The 22,034-nt window shown below is 36.3% G+C and overlaps 1 protein-coding gene across 3 annotated transcripts in view; it reads right to left on the reverse strand.

Annotated features, from left to right (window-relative positions):
- The window catches only part of LRRC28 (leucine rich repeat containing 28), a 194,870-nt gene that overhangs the window by 145,800 nt on the left and 27,036 nt on the right, over positions 1-22,034 (reverse strand). For all 3 annotated transcript variants that reach the window (XM_010845836.1, XM_010845835.1, XM_010845834.1), the window contains exons 4-5: positions 4,429-4,466; positions 3,658-3,795 (exon numbers count right to left, since the gene is read on the reverse strand). In XM_010845836.1, the coding sequence (XP_010844138.1) occupies positions 3,658-3,795; positions 4,429-4,466 (176 nt within the window). The remainder of the gene's footprint in view (positions 1-3,657; positions 3,796-4,428; positions 4,467-22,034) is intronic.

Here is a 22,034-nt window from a genome sequence, read left to right on the forward strand (position 1 = left end):
TTATTAAGAGAGTAGATTTCAAGTGTTTGAACCACACACACACACACAAATGGTAACTGAGAGGTGACAAATACGATAATTAGTTTGACTGTAGTACTCATTTCACAATATATACATATGTCAAAATATAACATTGTGCATTTTAAATATATACAATTTTTACTTATGCAAAATAAACAAAAATCAAGCCTTTGGGGCAGCTATTTTATATGGAGCTCTTTGGGTAGCAATTCACAGGAGCCAATTAGAGCTAGCTTAAGCAGTCTATGGGCCTAAACAGGGCTTTCCTGGTACCTCAGATGGTAAAGAATCTGTGTGCAATGCAGGAGACCCGGCTTTGATCCCTGGGTCCAGAAGATCTCCTGGAGAAGGGAATGGCAACCCACTTCAGTATTCTTGCCTGGAGAACTCCATGAACAGACCATGGGATCACAAAGAGTCGGACTCATGAGCAACTAACACTTCACTTCATGGGCCTTAAGACCAGAATCAGTGATTGGGAAATTAGAGAAAACTTAAAAAGTCTCTGACTCCATCTTCTTTCGAGGTATCTACTTCATCTTTTTCTCTTTGTTTTCCTGCCCACATGGCTACTACCAGATTTCACAAGATTACATAGCATTGTGTAGAAGCCCAGAGAGAAAAGCGTGCCTGATTTCCTTTTTCACCCTCCTCTGTTCTCTCTCGTTCTCTTTGCTTCTCCCCTACAGTCTCTTTCAAAATGCCCAGGAAGAGAACTGGTCTTGCTTGGATTACCTACACCAGGATCAATGAACTGTGGAGAGAAAGCAATGTACAAGGGAGAAAAATGGCAGTACTCTGGAATCCAAAAGAAGGGGGAAGGGACACTCCCAAAGAATGGGTACTGACAAACAATCCAAGAGAGCCAACTATATGAGTGATGGGCCTGTTTGAGAAATTCATAAACACACTGGACCTTCTTTACAGCAACATGTACATACTCACAAACACCAAACTGTCCACACAGTTTGAGGGCATTCATGAAGCCCCTGTAATCATTCTTAGATCCTAATTTTAAAACTATTAGCCATTTAGATATTTTAAATGTTTCAAATACTGCTCTCAAATTTTCAAATTTTAAATACTGAATGTGAAATCACATCCAAAGATTTTTCAACTATAAAAAAAACACACATAATAAAATATTAAGTCTTTCACATACATATAACATATAAGACTATACCAATAGCATGGAATAGGTATTAACAGAAGAGGCTGCTGCTGCTGCTGCTGCTGCTAAGTCACTTCAGTCGTGTCCGACTCTGTGCGACCCCATAGACAGCAGCCCACCAGGCTCCCCCGTCCCTGGGATTCTCCAGGCAAGAACACTGGAGTGGGTTGCCATTTCCTTCTCCAATGCATGAAAGTGAAAAGTGAAAGTGAAGTCGCTCAGTCGTGTCTGACTCTTAGAGACCCCATGGACTGCAGCCTACCAGGCTCCTCCGTCCATGGGATTTTCCAGGCAAGAGTACTGGAGTGGGGTGCCATTGCCTTCTCCACAGAAGAGGCTAACAGATATCAATTGGAGTCTATCGTCATTAAATGGACACCATATGGCAATTCCTCACATTTTTTACTACAGTTGAAATACTCTTCCATAGTATGTCCCTAATGATTGGGTACACTTGGTAAATGTGTACCAAGCCCCTCTCCCATTCAAATCATAACAGTGAAATTATCTCATAAAGACATACATAAAGTGAACTAAAAAATGAGTAAGATCTAGAGCACTGTATTTATGATGGCCCAGAAAAAAAAAAGAAACTATATACATAGCTTAATCAAAAGTTTCTACTCAAAATACATAGATACTACTGTATGTCATTTAAGCAAAAAAACAACACAAGCAACAGAAATAAGCTAGGGAGATAAAATCAGAAGTAAATGCTTCAAATCTATTATGAAACAGGTGAGATATAAATTTTAAATTACATGAAGGTAGCCAGGAAATCTATACCCTCCACTTGTTATTAGGAAGCAGTCAATGACATTATTAGTATACCCTTAACCTCTGAGAGTATATAATGAAAGGAAATGGCTACATTTTACCACAAAATGTTCTACATTACAGGAAAAAACAGAAGAACAGAACACAAAGAACAATGTTTTAATAGAGTTGTTACTCGTACATTCTTTAAACGTATAGAAAAAGGCGCTTATGAACACAGTATTATAGCCATGCATTTTGATTCTATAACATATCTTTTATGAATTTCATATTTAAAAATACAATCAAATCTAAAATATTCAGTATTATATCCATGCATTTTGACTCTATATCTTATATAAGCTGATATATAAAAATATTCTGAAAATCTAAAGTATATCTTTGCTGATACGTTTTCTATACAATCTCTGAAAGAGAATCTAATTTCCTGAGTATGTGAATACATAAACTTGATGAAATCAAGCTTCATGATGAAGCACCATTGAGTTTGATTACATACAACAAAATTTAAAGCAAAGATCATACTCCTACACCATATTAGAATTTTTTGTACTAAGCAGAGTTATAAAAAGTAAGACACTTTAAATGAAGTTAAAAAATATTTTTTAAGCAGAGATAACTGCTATACTAATACCATTTTTGTATACAATATTGAATGTATACATTAAAGTTGGCACATAAAGTCTAAAAATTAATCAACTACTGTTTCAATTAGAAATTTCTGTACTTGAAAAACCTTGGAGAAAGTATTTTTTAAATTATAAATTCATTCATGGATTTAACATGAGTAATTTTTAACAGTTTCATATATCCCTGAAGTTCTAAGGCAGGCAGTAATTTGTAATTTTGGATGAGTCATATATTCCACCTGGATACACTAAAAGACTCAGGAATACCAAGAGTTACTAGGTACAAATACTCCCAATGGGAGTGGTGTCTGCATTTTTTTTCTGCATATTTTTAAATGCAGAGTACTTTCATGTTATACCTGAAGCACAAGCTATTTTTAAAATCATATTTCACTGATTTAAAAATATGGGAAATGATATAAGACAGAGGAATCTCCAAGAGTGCGGGTTCACAAAGAAAGGTCTCTGAATATCCCTTGTAAGAAAGTCAAAGGACTTAATGGTAGCTCAGGAGAAGGCAGGATTTTGGTACTGTCTATATGTACATCATAATCTAATAGGATGATCAGTAGGCAGAAGTGACAATTAGTTCAAGAACTCAAACTTAAATTCTGCTACTAAATTCTAGTATGATTCACATTAAATCAAAGTTAATGTACATCATTTACCTCTCTAGAGAATGAGAGAAAACACTGCATGTATCTGCTTTCAGACACTAAAATGCAAAGTTTGTATAAATTCCCTTATGTGAAATTCAACACTAAAGTAGCTTTTGGTACAAATAATTCACCAGGGCAGTGATTTGAAGGGGCACTGACTGCAATGCACAACTGTAGTAATTGCAGCTCAAAAATATAAATGCCGTCTTTTTACATCTGCATCAGGGAAAAGACTTTTAATCATAGTCCATCCACATTCCTTACCATCCTCCTCTAACAAGTGGACAATCAGAAACTTACAGATATACCCAAAGCCCACTGCCTAGACACAAAGTGAGAAATATTAATAAAAATAGCCTTGGAACAGACAAGAAGCTTCTGTGCTACAGACGGTGATTACCTGGAGGTAGGAACTGCAGCTGGTTATTAGCCAACCGAAGATGACGTAAAGCTCTCAGACGACCAATTTCTGGGCAAACGATTTCTAAGGCGTTGTCACTAAGATCCAAACACTGCAGTTTCACAAGGGATCCAATGGCTTTGAAGAGAAAAGAAGGGTAAGAGCAAATTAATTTGACTCAAGTGTTAAGACCAATTTTTAATGCAATTAAATATTATGCAAGTTTAAATATTTTAATACTTAATATCCCTATCTCTGGTGCTGACATAATAGTAAAAGCATATATCAAATTAATTTTTTTAAACATTTTTATTGCAGTATAGTATCAAACAACATTCTATGAAGTAACACTTCTACCTTAATATAATATAAACTTTAAAAAGATTACAAATAAAAATGTTAAAACAATGTAAAAAACTACTTGAATAAATAATTCATGAAATGATATATAAAGTCTTTTTTATCTAACCAAAATGCTTAACTTGATTTAATAAACTAGAAGTTATTTTATTATTTACCCAATGTCAATTTATCTGATAATAATTTACTTAACCATTATAAATATTTTAGACTTAATAAATTTAATTGTAACTGTTAACTAGACTTACTAGAGGGAAAAGAGCTTTGAAACTAATAATGATGTTTTATAATTAAAATTCCCTAATACTCCAACCAAAATAGGTTTAAAGAGACAATCTGTTCTACTATTATAAAGCACAGATTTAACTCTAGCACCTCCTAACTATTAGTAAAAACTGAAAGTGTATTTACCTTCCGGAACCACAACTATGTTATTTGAGTGAAGATACCTAGAAAAAAGAAGGGGGAAAAGTTATTATCGTTTAGTACTTCTGCTAAATAGTCACCCTGTAAAATGCTCACTTAGAAATTTATTGAATATAATAAAAGGACCAGACTTTCTTTCATACACTATTCTAAATGCATAGCACAAAATAATTAATAATACTTTGAGAATAATACTGTATGCTAGAATTGCAAATATTAAAATTATTTGCTAATTCAGTTTCTATTTTAAAAAGCATACACAATAAACAATTATTTCTTAAGCTCATAAAACACATTACTAGTTTAGTTCATTTTAAGTTATGAAGGTTTTCAGCAGAACACCTAATAATGTTAAGAAAAATCAACAACTGCTGTGTATAAGGAAACACAACTTTTAATTTTTAAAGGATAATGTCACAAAATAATCAAATCAAAGATATTTCAAGACAGCTAGGAGAACCAAGAATGAAGTGATTAAACACTTATCATTTACAATATCTGTAGAAATACTCAATTGTCAAGATATACAATTTATTTCACAGCAAGCGGAATTTTGTAAACAAGAAATCAAATTCCTTCCTAAAAATAAAAAAGGTCTAACCCACTGACAAGTCCAGGCAAGCCTAAGTAAATAACATTCCCCACTGAAGTATCTCTAGCACTCTCTGGTGGAGACATCATGCAATTGTCAGCAGCCAACTATTCAGAACAAAACAACAGTGACCAATGAAAATCACACAATAATAATTTTAAAAATAAATCTGTATCACTGATTTTGAGACCAGAGAACTAGATTTTGATATAAACTATTTTCAGCAAAAGAGACACTGATGTATAGAACAGTCTTATGGACTCTGTTGGAGAGGGAGAGGGTGGGAAGATTTGGGAGAATGGCATTGAAACGTAAAATATCATGTATGAAACAAGTTGCCAGTCCAGGTTCGATGCACGATACTGGATGCTTGGGGCTAGTGCACTGGGACGACCCAGAGGGATGGTATGGGGAGGGAGGAGGGAGGAGGGTTCAGGATGGGGAACACATGTATACCTGTGGCGGATTCATTTTGATATTTGGCAAAACTAATACAATTATGTAAAGTTTAAAAATAAAATAAAATTAAAAAAAAAAACTATCTTATTATACTTCATAATCAATCTTCACATATTTTAAACAGAATTTAGTCCTCTATATTTTATAGCCTAATATCAAATGTTAAAAAGTCTAATTACAAAAAATAAGAAAGATACAAAATTAATAAATTTAAGAAGATTTCTATATGCTGGATTAAATCAATTTTGTGTGGGTATTAACCTTCTGGGCCTAACACAATTTAACCAATTAAACCATTCTATGATTCATTTTATTCCTTGCTTTGTGCACACAAAATGATTCCCTATTTTATTTTTTTAAATGTGTCTATATTTTAAGGTAAGTATTCTTTAAACATTACTCTTAGGAAGCAATATATAATTACTTAGTCAGATTACTCTAAAAATTCTTTATGCCAGAAAACAACATGTAATTATACACACACACACCCGTACACTATAAACACATATTTGCATGTGTTACACAAAAGGCAGAGTGCCTAGACACCAAAACAGAGAGATAACTGATTTTTCTGTAATCTGCAAAATATGTGCTTCAGTTCTAGTTCTACCTATATCTGTCCAGTGCAGTTCAGTCACTCAGTCGTGTCTGACTCTCTGCAACCCCATGGACTGCAGCACACCAGGCCACCCTGTCCGTCACCAACTCCCGGAGCTTACCCAAACTCATGTCCATTGAGTCAGTGATTCCATCCAACCATCTCATCCTCTGGTGTCCCCTTCTCCTGCCCTCAATCTTTCCTAGCATCAGGGTCTTTTCAAATGAGTCAGCTCTTCGCATCAGGTGGCCAAAGTATTGGAGTTTCAGCTTCAACATCAGTCCTTCTGATGAACACCCGGGACTGATCTCCTTTAGGATGGACTGGTTGGATCTCCTTGTAGTCCAAGGGACTCTCAAGAGTCTTCTCCAACACCACAGTTCAAAAGCATCAATTCCTCGGCACTCAGCTTTCTTTATAGTCTAACTCACATTCATACATGACTACTGGAAAAACCATAGCTTTGATTAAATGGACCTTTGTTAGTAAAGTAATGTCTCTGCTTTTTAATATGCAGTCTAGGTTGGTCATAACTTTTCTTCCAAGGAGTAAGCCTCTTTTAATTTCATGGCTGCAGTCATAATCCGCAATGACTCTGCAGCCCCCCAAAATACAGTCTCTTACTGTTTCCACTGTTTCCCAATCTATTTGCCATGAAGCGATGGGACCGGATGCTGTGGTCTTAGTTTTCTGAATGTTGAGTTTTAAGCCAGGTTTTCACTCTTCTCTTTCACTTTCATCAAGAGGCTCTTTAGTCCTTCTTTGCTTTCTGCCATAACGGTGGTGTCATCTGCGTATCTGAGGTTATTGATATTTCTCCCGGCAATCTTGACACCAGCTTGTGCTTCATCCAGCCCAGCGTTTCTCATGATGTACTCTGCATAGCGCAGAAGGATTGATGCTTTTGAACTGTGGTGTTGGAGAAGACTCTTGAGAGTGCCTTGGACTGCAAGGAGATCCAACCAGTCCATCCTAAAGGAGATCAGTCCTAGGTGTTCATTGCAAGGACTGATGCTGAAGCTGAAACTCCAATACTTTGGCCACCTGATGCAAAGAGCTGACTCACTGAAAAAGACCCTGACGCTGGGAAAGATTGAGGGCAGGAGGAGAAGGGGACAACAGAGGATGAGATGGTTGGATGGCATCACCGACTCAATGGATATGGGTTTGGGTGGACTCCAGGAGTTGATGATGGACAGGGAGCCATGGAGTGCTGTGGTTCATGGGGTCGCAAAGAGTCAGACACGATTGAGCAACTGAACTGACTCTACATATAAGTTAAATAAGCAAGGTGACAATATAACAGCCTTGACGTACTCCTTTCCCAATCTGGAACCAGTCTGTTGTTCCATGTACAGTTTTAACTGTTGTTTCTTGACCTGCATACAGATTTCTCAGGAGGCAGGTCAGGTGGTCTGGTATTTCCATCTCTAAGAATTTCCCACAGTTTGTTGTGATCCACACAGTGAAAGGCTTTGGCATTGTCAATAAAGCAGAAATACAAGTTTTTCTGGAACCCTCTTGCTTTTTCGATGATCCAACGGATGTTGGCAATTTGATCTGTGGTTCCTCTACCTTTTCTAAATCCAGCCTGAACATCTGGAAGTTCATGGTTCACATACTGTTGAAACCTGGCTTGGAGAATTTTGAGCATTACTTTGCTAGTGCATGAGATGAATGCAACTGTGCAAGAGTTTGAACATTCTACCTATATAAAAGGACTTTAAAATGTCTGAGTCAAAACAAGAACTAAATTATTCACTATTATCATTAAAATAAAAAAGTATATTTTAACACATTAAATTTATCTACATTATAATGAAGAAGCAGCAGTTTAGAACGTTCTCAATCCTGACTACACATAAGAATCACCAGTGGTCTTCAAAATATAGATGCCCAAGGCCATCTCAGGTTTTTCTGATGTGCAACCGATAACAATCATCCTTGGCAGAATGGATCAGAGAGTAGGTCCTGGAGCCAGACAGCGTGTACCTTTTTAGCCATGTGAGCAGGGGAAAATCAGTGACCTTTTCACTTTCTTAATCTAAGGAACTGGAGGATAATAGCATCAAGAACATTGGGATATTGTAAGGATTAAATGAATCAATAAATGTAAAGCCCTTAGAAGAGAAATCAGTGAACCCCACTGTTATAGTTATTACTGTTATCATGAGTCATCTGTAATCAAAGGCTTGGCAATTTTAAGTCCCTTCTCTAAATTTTTGTAATTTCAAATTAGTTAAAATGGTGGTGTCTCAACCTAATGGTTTTCATCAAGCTGTTTCTTCTACTCAAAATGATGCATTCATTTTGTGAGAATGCATGACAGTATAGCCACTTTGGGAAATGGTTGGCTGTTTTTTTTTAAATAAAATTATAGATATTTACTTAATAGTAATATGCCAAAGTCAGTGTCTTAATTTTGACAAAAGTTCTACAAAAATTGTATTAAGATGTTGACAACAGGAGAAACTGGATACCAGAACTCTGTATTTAGTATCTTTACAACTTTTCTGTAAATACAAAACTGTTCCAAATTAAAAATTTTTTTTAATTAAAGGAACAAGTCATTTATTTCCAGTCATGATTAAATAATAGGGACCAGACTTACCTAGTTGCTATAAGCAATAAGAAAACTGAATGTATTATATGAAACAATTATTTTCAGATACTGACAAGAGGCAGCTAGAGAGAGAGAAAACAAGTGAGGTGAGCAACTCACTTGTTGCTCACAAGAAATTGTGGCCAATTTGCCTAGAGGCAAATTGTGGACCGTGGATCCCAAACAAAGAATGCAAGTGTCACTGAGTTATGAAGATACACAGCAGTTCAGGGAACCCAAGGCAGCTGGACCTTGTGGACTACAGTTCTGGAGGAGAAGCACTACTGAAAAAAGAAAACAAAACTTCAAGGCAACCTTTGACTCTTAGCTGAATTGTAAAATTCTAACAACTGAACAGTCCACAGAACTCATACAGGGCTAGAAAGCACTCAAGTTCTGAGCAGCAAGGGTACCAAATCCTTGTTGATCACTTTGTGCATTTAAATGAGATGCTCAAAAGGCATTCTGTGGGTAATAGGGCTAAACTATCCCTACAGTAGAGGTTACTCTAGACCTGTCCTAACAAAGCATAAAGACAGACCATGAAAGGATCAAACTAAATTGCAAATAATTTTAAAGCCAGAACAAAGCACCACAAAAAGGAAGATAACAAAGTGTAACACTCAACAATTAGCATTTATAAGGTCCAGCATCTAATGAAAAAGTGCTAAGAATCAGGAAAATATGAACAATAACCAGGATAAAAAATAGTTAACATAAATAGATCTGGTATGACACAGATAAAGCAATTAGCAAATAAAAACTTTAAAACATAAATAATAATTATACCCAGGTATTCAAAGAAAAACATTAACATTGTAAGACAAATGTTAACATATAAAGAAGACCCAAATAGCACTTCTAGAGATCAAATATAAAAAATAAAAATCCTACTAGGTGGGATTAACAGCAGATTAGATATTGAACCAGAAAATATTACTAACTCTGAAAATAGAGAAACATAATTTAATTTGTCCTAACTGAAGCACATTAAAAAAAATAAAGACTGAAAAGAACTGTAACAGTGTGTCAGTAATTATGGGACAATATCAAGCTAACAACAGGTAAGAGTCCCAAAAGTAGGGACCAGAGCTAAGGGCATAGAAATAAATACCTAAAGAAATAATGTTTAAAAATTTCAAATTTGATGCAAGCTCTAAAGACACAACCTTTCAGGGATCACAGCCTTGTTGTGGTGAAGAGGCTTGTGTGATTCAATGAAGCTATAAGCCATGCCATGCAGGGCCACGCAAGACAGACGGGTCATGTTCTGAATGGAACAACTGATGGTGCAAATTTGGGAAAAGAGTAAGACAAGCTGTATATTGTCACCCTGCATATTTAACTTATATACAGAGTATATCCTAGGGCTTCCCAGGTGGCGCAGTGGTAAAGACTCCTCGGGCTAATGCAGGAAAAGCCAGAGACGTGGGTTTGATCCCTAGATTGGGAAGATCTCCTGGAGAAGGAAATGGCAATCCACTCCAGTTTTCTTGCCTGGAAAATTCCATGGACAGAGGAGCCTGGCGGACTACAGTCCATGGGGTCACAAAGAATCGGACATGACTGAGTGACTGAACAGGCACAGACACACAGAGTACATCATGCAAAACGCCAGGCTGTATGAATCACACGTTGGAATCACGATTGCCAGGAGCAATAGCAACAACCTCAGATATGCAGATGATACTATTCTAGGGGCAGAAAGTCAAGAGGAACTAAAGAGCCTCTTGATAGGTATGCAAAGGGAGAGTGAAAAAGCTGTCTTGAAACTCAATATTAAGAAAACTAAGATGGGCATGCAGTCCTATCATTTCATGGCAAACAGAAGGGGAAAAAGAAGCAGCAGTGACAGATTTTCTTTTCTTGGGCTCCAAAATCACTGTGGATGGTTAACTGCAGCCAGGAAATTAAAAGATACTTGCTCCTCAGAAGGAAACCTCTGACAAATTTAGACAGTGTATTAAAAAGCAGAGACATCAGTCTGCTGACAAAGGTCCATATGGTCAAATCTATGGTTTTCCCAGTAGTCATGTATGGATGAGAGTTGGACAATAAAGAAGGCTGAGTACCAAAGAACTGATGCTGTAGAAGACTCTTGATAGTCCCTTGGACTGCCAGTCAATCCTAATGGAAATCAACCCTGGGTATTCATTGGAAGGACTGATGGTGAAGTTTAAACTCCAATATTTTGGTCACCTTATGTGAAGACCTGACTCATTGGAAAAGACCCTGATTCTGAGAAAGATTGAAGGCAAAAGGAAACAGGAGCAGCAGAGGATAAGATGGTTAGATGGCATCACCGACTCAATGGACATGAATCTGAGCAAACTCCGGGAGATAATGGAAGACAGAGAAGTCTGGTGTGCTTCAGTCCATGGGGTCACGAAGCATCGGACACAGCTTGGTGACTAAACAATGACAACAACAAAGACAAAAACCCAAGATGCTCAATGAATGTCAAGGATAATCATATGTCAAGCGAATCATAACAAATCATAACAAATTCCTGAAAACCAATATAAGAAACAGAAATTCTTCAAAGTAGCCCAAGGAGAAAAGACACTTTACATACTGTGGAAGAAATATAGGAATGTCTCTTCAGAAAGTATGCAAGCCAGAAGACAAAGACACCAAGAAAATGTTGAAAGGAAAGAAGTAACCGGCAACCAAGAACTCTAATTCCAGAAAACTATATATATGTGTGTGTGTGTGTGTGTGTGTATATATCAGAATTAAGACGCAGAATGTAAAGTAAGAAACTAAACAACTTTTAGCAGAGTAAAACACTATACAACTTAAAAAGCAGAGACATTACTGACAAAGGTCTGTCTAGTCAAAGCTATGGTTTTTCCAGTAATCATGTATGGATGTAAGAGTTGGACTATAAAGAAAGCTGAGTGCCAAAGAATTGATGCTTTAGAACTGTGGTGTTGGAGAAGACTCTTGAGAGTTCCTTGGACTGTAAGGAGATAAAACCAGTCCATCCTAAAGGAGATCAGTCCTGAATATTCATTGGAAGGACTGATGCTAAAGCTGAAACTCCAATACTTTGGCCACCCAATGCAAAGGACTGACTCCTTGGGAAAGATCTGATGCTGGGAAAGACTGAAGACAGGAGGATATGGGGATGACAGAGGATGAGATGGTTGGATGGCATCACTGACTTGATGGACATGAGTTTGAGCAAGCTCCAGGAGTTGGTGATAGACAAGGAAGCCTGGCATGCTACAGTCCACGAGATTGCAAAGAGTCGGACACAACTGAGTGACTGAACTGAACTGAACTGAAGAACTCTAATTCCAGAAGGTAAAAATTATATATATATTTCAGAATTATGAAGACAAATGTAAAGTAAAAAAGTATACAACTTTTAGAGGAAAAAGGCAGAAGAAAATCTTTAGGGCCTAGGATTAGTATACTTGATACTAAAAACATGATACATAAAAGCAAAAATTGTTAACGTGGACCTCATCAAAAGATAAAACTTTCGCTCTGCAAAAGAACATGAAAATAGAAAGTATACAATGGGAGAAAATATTTGTAAACAACATATACAACCAAGGACTGGTTTCCAGAATATATAAAGAATTCTTAAAATTCTTACAACTAGAAAAAAGTACCCAAATAGAAAATGTACAATAGCCAAGAACAGACATTTCACTGAAGAAAAGATAAAGATGACAAGTATTTTAAAAGATGTCAAATGTTATTAGGCATTAGAGAAATACAAATGAAAATCACAATTAGATAAAACCACACATCTATCAAAATGAAGGAAAAAATGTTAAATAACGACATCAAAATAACACTGGTGCGATGTGGAGAAACTGGAACAATCACACTGCTAGGGGAGAATGTAAAATGGTATAGCCAACCTGAAAAATTATTTGGAAGTTTTTAATGAAACTACAAATTCAGATGAAAAGTGGCAGAGTAAGGACCTCCAAAAATTCTCTTTTCATAAAATTAACAAGAATACTGCCAAAAATTATTCATAAGCTACATGAATAAAACTTTAGAAGTTAAACTCAAAGAGCTGCAGTAACACAGGGAGGGTTTGTTTAAGGAAAGCGGCAAACATCCCAATCAGAAGACTAGGCTGTGACCCTGGGGCATTTTACTTGCCCCGGCCCTATGCCCAGCTCTCCAGCACTGCGGAGCCTGGAAACATGCTGCAGTCGCTTTCCCCTTTACCTGCAGTGGCCTGGCCAGCACCGGGAGGGACAGACCCAAGCTGGAGTTCACTCCCAGAGAACTGTCATTTGACTGTCTCATGGTTCCCTGAAAGACCCCACTTGCAAGTCTGTTTTTAACTTGATCTGACTACAAGCTTGCCCAGTACAAAAACACTTTCCCCAGCTGAGATAAATTACAGGCAACTGTTTTAACTTCACTGCTGCCTAAGACAGTAGATAACAGCTGGAGCAAACAACAGACAACCAAAAACCTTAAACAAAAAAATTGGGGAAGGAGATTTACAGAGGAACTTTGAAAAACTGGCATATTTCTAGAAATATACAAGATCACATGCATGCCCAGAGTTGCACATATGCTCAGGAAAAGACCTGAGAAACCCTAAGCTCTCAACTCTGCTGAAATTGAAGCTCTTCATAAGAAATGAAAAAGGGCTTCCCCAGTGGCTCAGATGGTCAAGAATCTGCACCAATACAGTATACTAATGCATATATATGGAATTTAGAAAGATGGTAACAATAATCCTGTGTACGAGACAGCAAAAGAAACACTGATGTATAGAACAGTCTTATGGACTCTGTGGGAGAGGGAGAGGGTGGGAAGATTTGGGAGAATGGCATTGAAACATGTATAATATCATGTATGAAACAAGTTGCCAGTCCAGGTTCGATGCACAATACTGGATGCTTGGGGCTGGTGCACTGGGACGACCCAGAGGGATGGTATGGGGAGGGAGGAGGGAGGAGGGTTCAGGATGGGGAACACATGTATACCTGTGGCGGATTCATTTCGATATTTGGCAAAACTAATACAATATTGTAAAGTTTAAAAATTAAATAAAATTAAAAAAAAAAAAAGAATCTGCCTGCAATGCCGAAGACCTGGGTTTGATCCCTAGGTTGGGAAGATCCCCTGGAGTAGGGATTGGCTACGCACTCCAATATTCTTGCATGGAGAATATCATGGACAGAGGAGCCTGGCAGGTTACAGTCCATAGGGTGGCAAAGAGTCAGACACGACTAAAGTGATTTAGCACGTATAGCACACATAAGAAGTGAAGTCTAAAGCAAAGCTGTCAACTGTCCACCTAACTGAGAGGGGAAGGTATGCCACAATACATACACAGAGACCTCAGCAAGGACTGGGAGACTTAGCAGATTCAGGTAGTTAAAGAAATCTCTGCTTAGTCATTAGCTGACCACGAAAGTAACTGACCAGATACTTAAAAAAAAAAAAAAAAGAACAAAAAGGAAAGGGAAAAAAAAAAAAGAACAGAGAGTAGAGGAACTCCTTCTATAAGGCCAATACAATTGTGATACCAAATCCAGACAAAGACATAACAGAAAAGAAGACTACAGACCATTATCTCTTATGAATACAGATGTAAAAATCTTCAACAAAATACTAGCAAGCCAAATCCAGCAACATATAAAAAGGATTATACTCCATAAGCAAATGAAAATTATCCCCAGTAACGCACAGCTGGTTCAACACACAAACAATAAAAACATATGATCATCTCAATAGGTGAAAGAAGGAAAGATTATCTGATAAAATCAAATACCTTTTATACTAAAAACAGAAAATAAAGTATAGAAGAGAATTTCCTCAATTACATATGGGGACCTATGAAAAATTAAAGCTAACACACTTAATGGCAAAAGACTAAAACCTTTCCCCCTATGATCAACACAAAGATGTCTAGTCTCTTCACTTCTATTTAACATTCTATATTCTAGCCAGGGCAACTAAGCAAGAAAAAGAAATAAAAGGTACATAGATCAGAAAGGAAGAAATACAACTCTTTATTGGTAGATGACTTGCTCTTGTTTACAGAAAACTGAAAGGAATTCAACAAAAACAAGAAAGAGCTAATAAATGAGTCTGGCAAAGTTGAAGGATATAATATCAATATATAAAAGTCAACTGTATTTTTATACTGTTGTTGTTTTAGTTACTAAGTCATGTCTGACCTTTGCATCCCCATGGACTGAAGCCTGCCAAGCTCCTCTGTTCATGGGATTTCCTAGACAAGAATTTTTATATACTAGGCACTAAACAATTATAAAGGGAAATTAAGAATATAATTCTATGTACAAAAACATCAAAAAGAATAAATTTAGCAGAAGAAATTCAGTATTTTTACACTAAAAAGTGTTCAATGTTCAAACTATAAAATTGTTGAAAGAAACTGAAGACCTAAATAAACAGAAAGATATCCCACATTCATGGATTAGAAGACATAATACTGTTAGGATGGCAATAATCCACAAACTAATCTAAAGAGTCAATGCAATCATTATCAACAATAACAGTTGGCTTTTTTTTTTTATAAATTGAGAAGCAGATCTTAATATTCACATGGAAGTGCAAGGGATTTAGAATAGCTAAAATCATTTTGAAAAACAAGAATAACATTGGAGGATCCATATTTCTCAATTTCTAAACCTATTACAAAGCTAGAGTAATCAAGTCTCTGTGGTACTGGAAAAAGATAAGACATATAGATCAACAGAACAGAATTGAGAATCAAGAAATATGCCTATGTGCCTACGTGCCCTGGGAAAAGAACAGCCATCTCAATAAACGGTGGTAAGATAACTAGATATCCCACACAAAAATAGAACTTTAGATCTCTACATCACATCATATGCAAAAACTAACTCAAAATGTATCAAGACTTAAATGTAAAAGCTAAAAGTATACAATTTAAATAAGAAAATGGAGGTAAATCTTCATGACACTGGATTAGAAAGTCTTTCAGACATGATAACAAAACACAAGCAATTTATCAAAAAATGTAAAAGATAAATCACACAGACGGGAGAAAATATTTGCAAATCATATATATGATAAGGGTCTAGTATCTCAAATATATAAAACACTCTTAGAACTGAACAACAAAAAGACAACTATTATAATTTTTAAATGGACAACAGGTTTGCATAAATGTTTCCCCAAAGAAACTACATAAATGACCAATAAGCACATGAAAAGACACGATTAGTCATTAGAAAAAATACAAATGAAAACTATAAGAAATCAATTTACACATCCTAGGGTGACTATAATCAAAAGTACAGAAAATAACAAGTGTTGATGGCAATGTGGAGAATCCTCACATATTGTTGGTAGAACTACAAAATAGTACAGCCTCTTTGGAAAACAGTTTGGCAGTTCCTCAAACGTTAAACATAGGGTTACCACTGCAATCCACTCCTAGGTAGAAACTCCAGAGAACTAAAAATAAATGTTCATAATCAAACTTCTACATAAATGTTTACAACTGCATTATTCACCATAGCCAAAATGTGGAGATAAGCCAAATGTCTACGGTAAAAAATGGATAAACAAAATGCTGTATATCCATGCGATGGAATATTATTCAGCCATAAAAAGAATGGATTCTGAAATATGCTGCGACATAGATGACACATGCTACACTAAAACAGCCAGACATAAATAGTCACATATTGCATGATGCCATCTATATAAAATGTCCAGAATAGGAATATCCATAGAAATATAAAGCAGATTATTGGCCACTAGGGAGTTACAAGGAATTAGGAGAGGGGAATGATTATTGATCATTTAGGGTGATGAAAATGTTCTGGGTTAGACAGTGATAATGGTTGCTCAATCTTGTGTATATACCAAAACCAATGAACCATACACTTTAAAAGTGTATGATTAAATTTTTATGTAAATCATATTTCAATTTAAAAAATGAAACAAAGAATTCTCATATGCTTCAGCAATTAAACTCTTAAGCATTTATCTCAGAGAAATGAAAACTTACTCATATGCCAAAAAACATGTACATGAATGTTCAAAGGAGATTATGCATAATAGCTAAAAATGAAACTAATATGTCCTTCAGTAGGTGAATGGACAAACTCTATTACATCCATACTGTGAAACATAACTCAGCAACATAAAGGAACTACTGCTACATGCCACTACTTACATAGGTATCAGGGGAATTATGCTGAATGAAAAAAAAAGCTAGCCCTGAAAGGTTACATACTGTATGATTTATAAAACATAAAAAGTTAAACTGACCAAGTCATAGAGATGGAGAACAGAGTAGCAGTTGCCAGGGTTTGGGGACACGGGGAATGTGATTATAAAAGGGTAAAAAATTAGGAAAACGGAATAATATCAGTAGATTGTAGTACTGTCAATTTCCTGGTGGTGATCTCATACTATAGTTATGTAAGACATGAACACTGGTAGAACCTAGAAGAGTACACAAGGATGTTTATGAATTACTTCTTATGTGTGATACCACCATTATCTCAAAGCAAAAAGTTGAATTTTTTTTTAAAAAAAAGGACAAAAGAAGACTTTTTTTCAAGCAAACCAAATCTGATAGAATATAGAAACTAATATAAAAAGACATTTTCTCATTTTTAAGTTTCTTTAAGAATTTAAATGCAAAATTTATTTAACAGTGTATTTCACCAGATACCAATTTTATCTCTCAGCTACAAATCTACCTGTTATGACATATAGGAGCTGGACCCTGTCAAAATTTCTCCTTTGCTAACTGATCTAATGTTAGGCCTAACGTTACCAAAAGAAGGTGTTAGAGTGACTCTGCAAGATGAGAATAGCAGGAAGGCACCTCTCCAGGTCCAGTCCTCTTTCCATTTTTTATTCCACTCAGAGCCAAGCCCCAGCAGCCCTCCTGGACCACTTTAAGCCACATCTCAACCACGAACGCCCCAAGCTGACGTCAGTTTTGCAGCATCTTTGGCTGTTATCCTCAGGCCACACTCCTTACCCAACAACACTCTTCTATAAGCAACTTCAACTGGCCTCACGTAACCGTCTTCCCCCACCCGCAGCCACTGCTGCACTGGTTCTGCCTTGTTCTCAGGCAGCTGCCTCCCCCTCGTCAGGCTGCTTTTAATATGCCAGCTCCGGATTACAAGTACTACTCCTGCAACAGTGAGATGACGTTACAGATCTGCTCTGGCCTAAATCAGATGGCAAGGCTCTTCACCACGTGAATGCTATATGCTTTGTGGCAGTCATATCTTCTTTGAAGAGGTCTAACCTCAGCCTAGGGTTTGGAACTCTCCTAAGTCTTTAGTCCCTTCACTGTCCAATTCTCTAGGTACAGATCTACTTTTTTGTACTCACTAATTCTGAGTACCATGGAGTCCTTTTTAACCTCTTTTAGTAGTTAATAACATTTTACTAATTAACAATTCTTTAATTTTCCCTGCTTAAATTAGTGGTATAGTTTCTAACTGGACCTTGACTGATATCTATGGTTTACACATACATAGATCTCTCTCACAACACTCTCACACATGTAAGACACAGGACGACAGCACAAAGGATAGGAGGGATGAACTGAATGTACCGATCCAAGGTTCTTATATTAAATGTGAAGTAGTATGTTATGTGAAGGTAGATTATAATAGGTTAAAGAAATATAAACCTTTCAATATTGAAATGAAGTAGAGTTAATAAATCAATAATGGTAATAAAACATAATCCTAAAATAACACTGAAATAATTTAAAAGAAGGAAACTAAAGGGGAAAAATAATAGAGAACAATTGGGACAAATAGAAAAAACAATTGTTAAGATGGTGAACTTAAGCTCAATCCTATCAGTAATCATATTAAACATAAATAGTCTAAATATTCCAGTGGAATGAGCCATATTGTTAGACTGGTCAAAATCAAAGAACCAACTAATGCTGACTTCAAGAAACCCATTTGAGTTATAAAGGCAAAAACAGATTCAAGTAAAAGAATGTGAGTTTCAATTCCAGGACAGCAGAATGAACTCCTACTAGACTGGTGCTCTAACAACTAAAACACTGAAGAGCACACACAGACAAAATGAACCTAAGGCACTGCAACAGTAAACAAAAAAGCCAGTTCTGGAAGAGAGACAAAAACTGAAGCATGACACTGGGTAAGTCTGAGTTTCATCTTTTTTTCTTAATAGCATTTGGTCTAAGGAAAGGGACAAACAGTTACCACAAAAAGTGGCTAAAATTCCAAAAGAAAACTGCAGTCTTGCTAGCCAAAATGAGGACAGAGTTCAGGGCAACGATGGTCCCTGACAAACAGAGAATACCAGAAAACAAACAAACAAATAGGGAGGGGAAACCCCAAATCCTATGTATAAACTTTGCCTGAATCAGTGCCTTATTCCAAAACCATTTGTACTGGAAAAAACTATAACTAAAGATAAAAGAACTGGACTGAGATCTCAGTTGCCTTCCAAAAGGCCCTTTACTGTTTTGAGTCAACCAGGGAAACCACTGAAACAAAACATCAACACTCTTCAAAGACATTAACAGATTTTAGTATCTAAAACACATATCCTCAATTGTCAGGATATAACCTAAAATTACTTAGCATATGAACACTCAGGAAAATGTCAATGATGACAAACAATGTATAGCAACCCCAAGGCAACTCTGATGTTGGGAATTAGCAGACAACTCTCTAAAAGTAGTTGTTATAATTATGCACAGTGGTCTAAAGTAAAATATATCTTAATGAAAAGATAAGGACATCTTAGCAGAGAAACAGAAACTAAGAAAGGATGAAAGAAAGAATATTCTAGAACTGAAATGCTTACTGGATAAAGGTGAATAAAAGAATATAACACACTGTTTTGATTACTGTAGCTCTGAAATACTATCTGAAGTCTAAAAGGGTTGTATCTCCAGCTTTGTTCCTTTTTCCTTAGGATTGCTTTAGTAAGCCTGGGTCTTTTGTAGTTCCATATAAATTTTAGGATTATTTGTTCTACTTCTGTGAAAAATGTCATGGGTAATTTGATAGGTATCACAATTAAATCTGTAGATTGCTTGCACGGTATGGCTATTTTAACTATATTAATTCTACCAATTCAAGATCTTGGAGACAGATCAATATAAATGATTCAATCTAAGTGCAGAGAAAAAAAGGAGGAAACATGAAGTCCCTGAGAGGTATGTAGGACAATATCAACAAGATATATGTAAACTGAGTCCAATAAAGAGAGAGAGGAAAAGGTGCATAAAAAGTATTTGAAGAAATAATGTTTGAAAATGTCCCAAATTTGGTAAAAGACATAAATTCACTGATTCAAGTAGCTCAGCAGACTCCAAGATAAATACAAAGAATATTATACCAAGGCACATCACAGTTAAACTGCTAAAAGCCAAGATCAAAAGAAAATCTTCAAAGAAGTCAGAGAAAAATGATATATTACACACGTGGAGAATGATGAAAATTCCACTGACTTCTTATGAGAATCTATGGAGATCTGAAGATAGTCAAATACTTTCAAGAAGCTCAAAAAAATAAAAACTGTCAATCCAGAATTGAACTGCCATTGTGTAGATTACTCAGCTTGGAGTCTTATGTTGCAATCTTCTTCATCTTCATGACTGGTTCACCTTTTGGCCTGAAGGCCTCAAGGATTTTTCCATTAGATTTAAAGTCTGAAAAAATGTCATACCCATTACTAATAAAAAAATTCTTGAGAAAGCAGGAATTAATAGTGTGGTAGGCAGCACCTAGGATGGTCCCCAGTGGTCCCCACTCCTTGGCATGGAGGCCTTGTGTAACGGCCTCCCCTTGAGTGTCACAGCAAGTGATGCGATGCCACTTCCATGATTAGACTAGAAAGGGGCAAGGGCTCCGCTCTCACATACTCTTCTGCTTGCTCACTCTGATCGAAGTCAGCTGCCATGTTGTGAGCTACATAATAGAGGCTAAGTGGTGATGAACTAAGGGCCAACAGCCAGCTAGGAACTGACGCTCAGAGTCTAACAACCTGCAAGGAATTGGTTGAATCCTGCCAATAACTATATGAGTGAACACAGAGAGAGGATCTTTCCTCAGGTGAGCTTTCAGGTAAGTCAGCAGCCCTGGGCAACAATCTTGATTAAAGCCTTCAGAGAGACACTGAAGCAAAGGGATCCAGCTAAGCCAAGCTCAGATTCTGGACCTTCAAAAAATACGAGAGAATAAGTGTTTATTCTTTTAACTACCCCTACACTTCAAGCAACTACATTTTGAGATAATCTGTAGAGCAGCAATAGATTATTAACACAGATGGATATTTACTTAACACATAAGAATTGTGTTAACTGTAAGGCCAGCATCTTTCTTAGTGGATGAAACCTGGAGATATTCCCACTAAGGTCTTAAAGAAGACAAGGATGCCTACTACCTCAAATACTATTTTACACTGCTCTGGAGAAGGACTAGTCAATGCAATCAGAATATAGAAAATAAAGATTTGGAAAAGAAGACATAACACTGTATTTTCAGACATGAGAGTAGAGTATACCTGGAAAACTCTGGAGAATCAATGATTAATTCAAACAATAGAAGATTTCAGGAAGGAGCAAGATATAAAGTTAATACGCAAAAAACCATAGTGCTCCTATAACAAAAATTACTCAGTTAGAAGATATAACAGATAAGAAAAATCATTTACACAGCAAAAAAATTAAACATTTAGGAAAAAACTATTAGAAATGTTCAAAACCTATATGGAGAAAAATATAAAGTTATATATTAAGGATAGAAAAGTAGGGCTAAAAAATGTTAATACATCCCTGTTCTTAGAAATATATACTAAAGTAGTTAGGGGTGAAAAAACACGCTTCAGAAAAAAATAAATACACATATAATATATATAAGAGAATGAAAACAAAACCTTGATAAACCAAATAGGGCAGAACATCACTGAAGATATTTAAAGTGAACCTAGTCCAGAAGAAACAATCAAACAAGACATCTACTTCAAAAATCCAGACATCGACTTAAAAAAAAAAAATCTTGAGGGCAAATTGGGATAATTTAAATATGAACTGTATATTAGATGATATTATTGAATTAATACTACTTTTCTTAGACCTAAAAATAATAAAATTATGTGCAAGAATGTCTTTATTCTTAGATACATAGGGGCTTCCCAGGTGGCACTAGTGGTAAAGAATCCACCTGCCCGAGACGTGGGTTCCATCCCTAATCAGGGAAGACTCCTTGGAGTAGGAAATTGCAACCTACTCCAAAATTCCATGGTCAGAGGAGCCTGGTGGGCTATAGTCCATGGGGCCACAGAGAGTCGAACACAACTGAGTGTGCGCACGCACACACACACACTATAAT

This window comes from Bison bison, unplaced genomic scaffold (genome assembly GCF_000754665.1).
Source record: "Bison bison bison isolate TAMUID 2011002044 unplaced genomic scaffold, Bison_UMD1.0 scf7180017864224, whole genome shotgun sequence".
NCBI classification, from domain to species: Eukaryota; Metazoa; Chordata; class Mammalia; order Artiodactyla; family Bovidae; genus Bison; species Bison bison.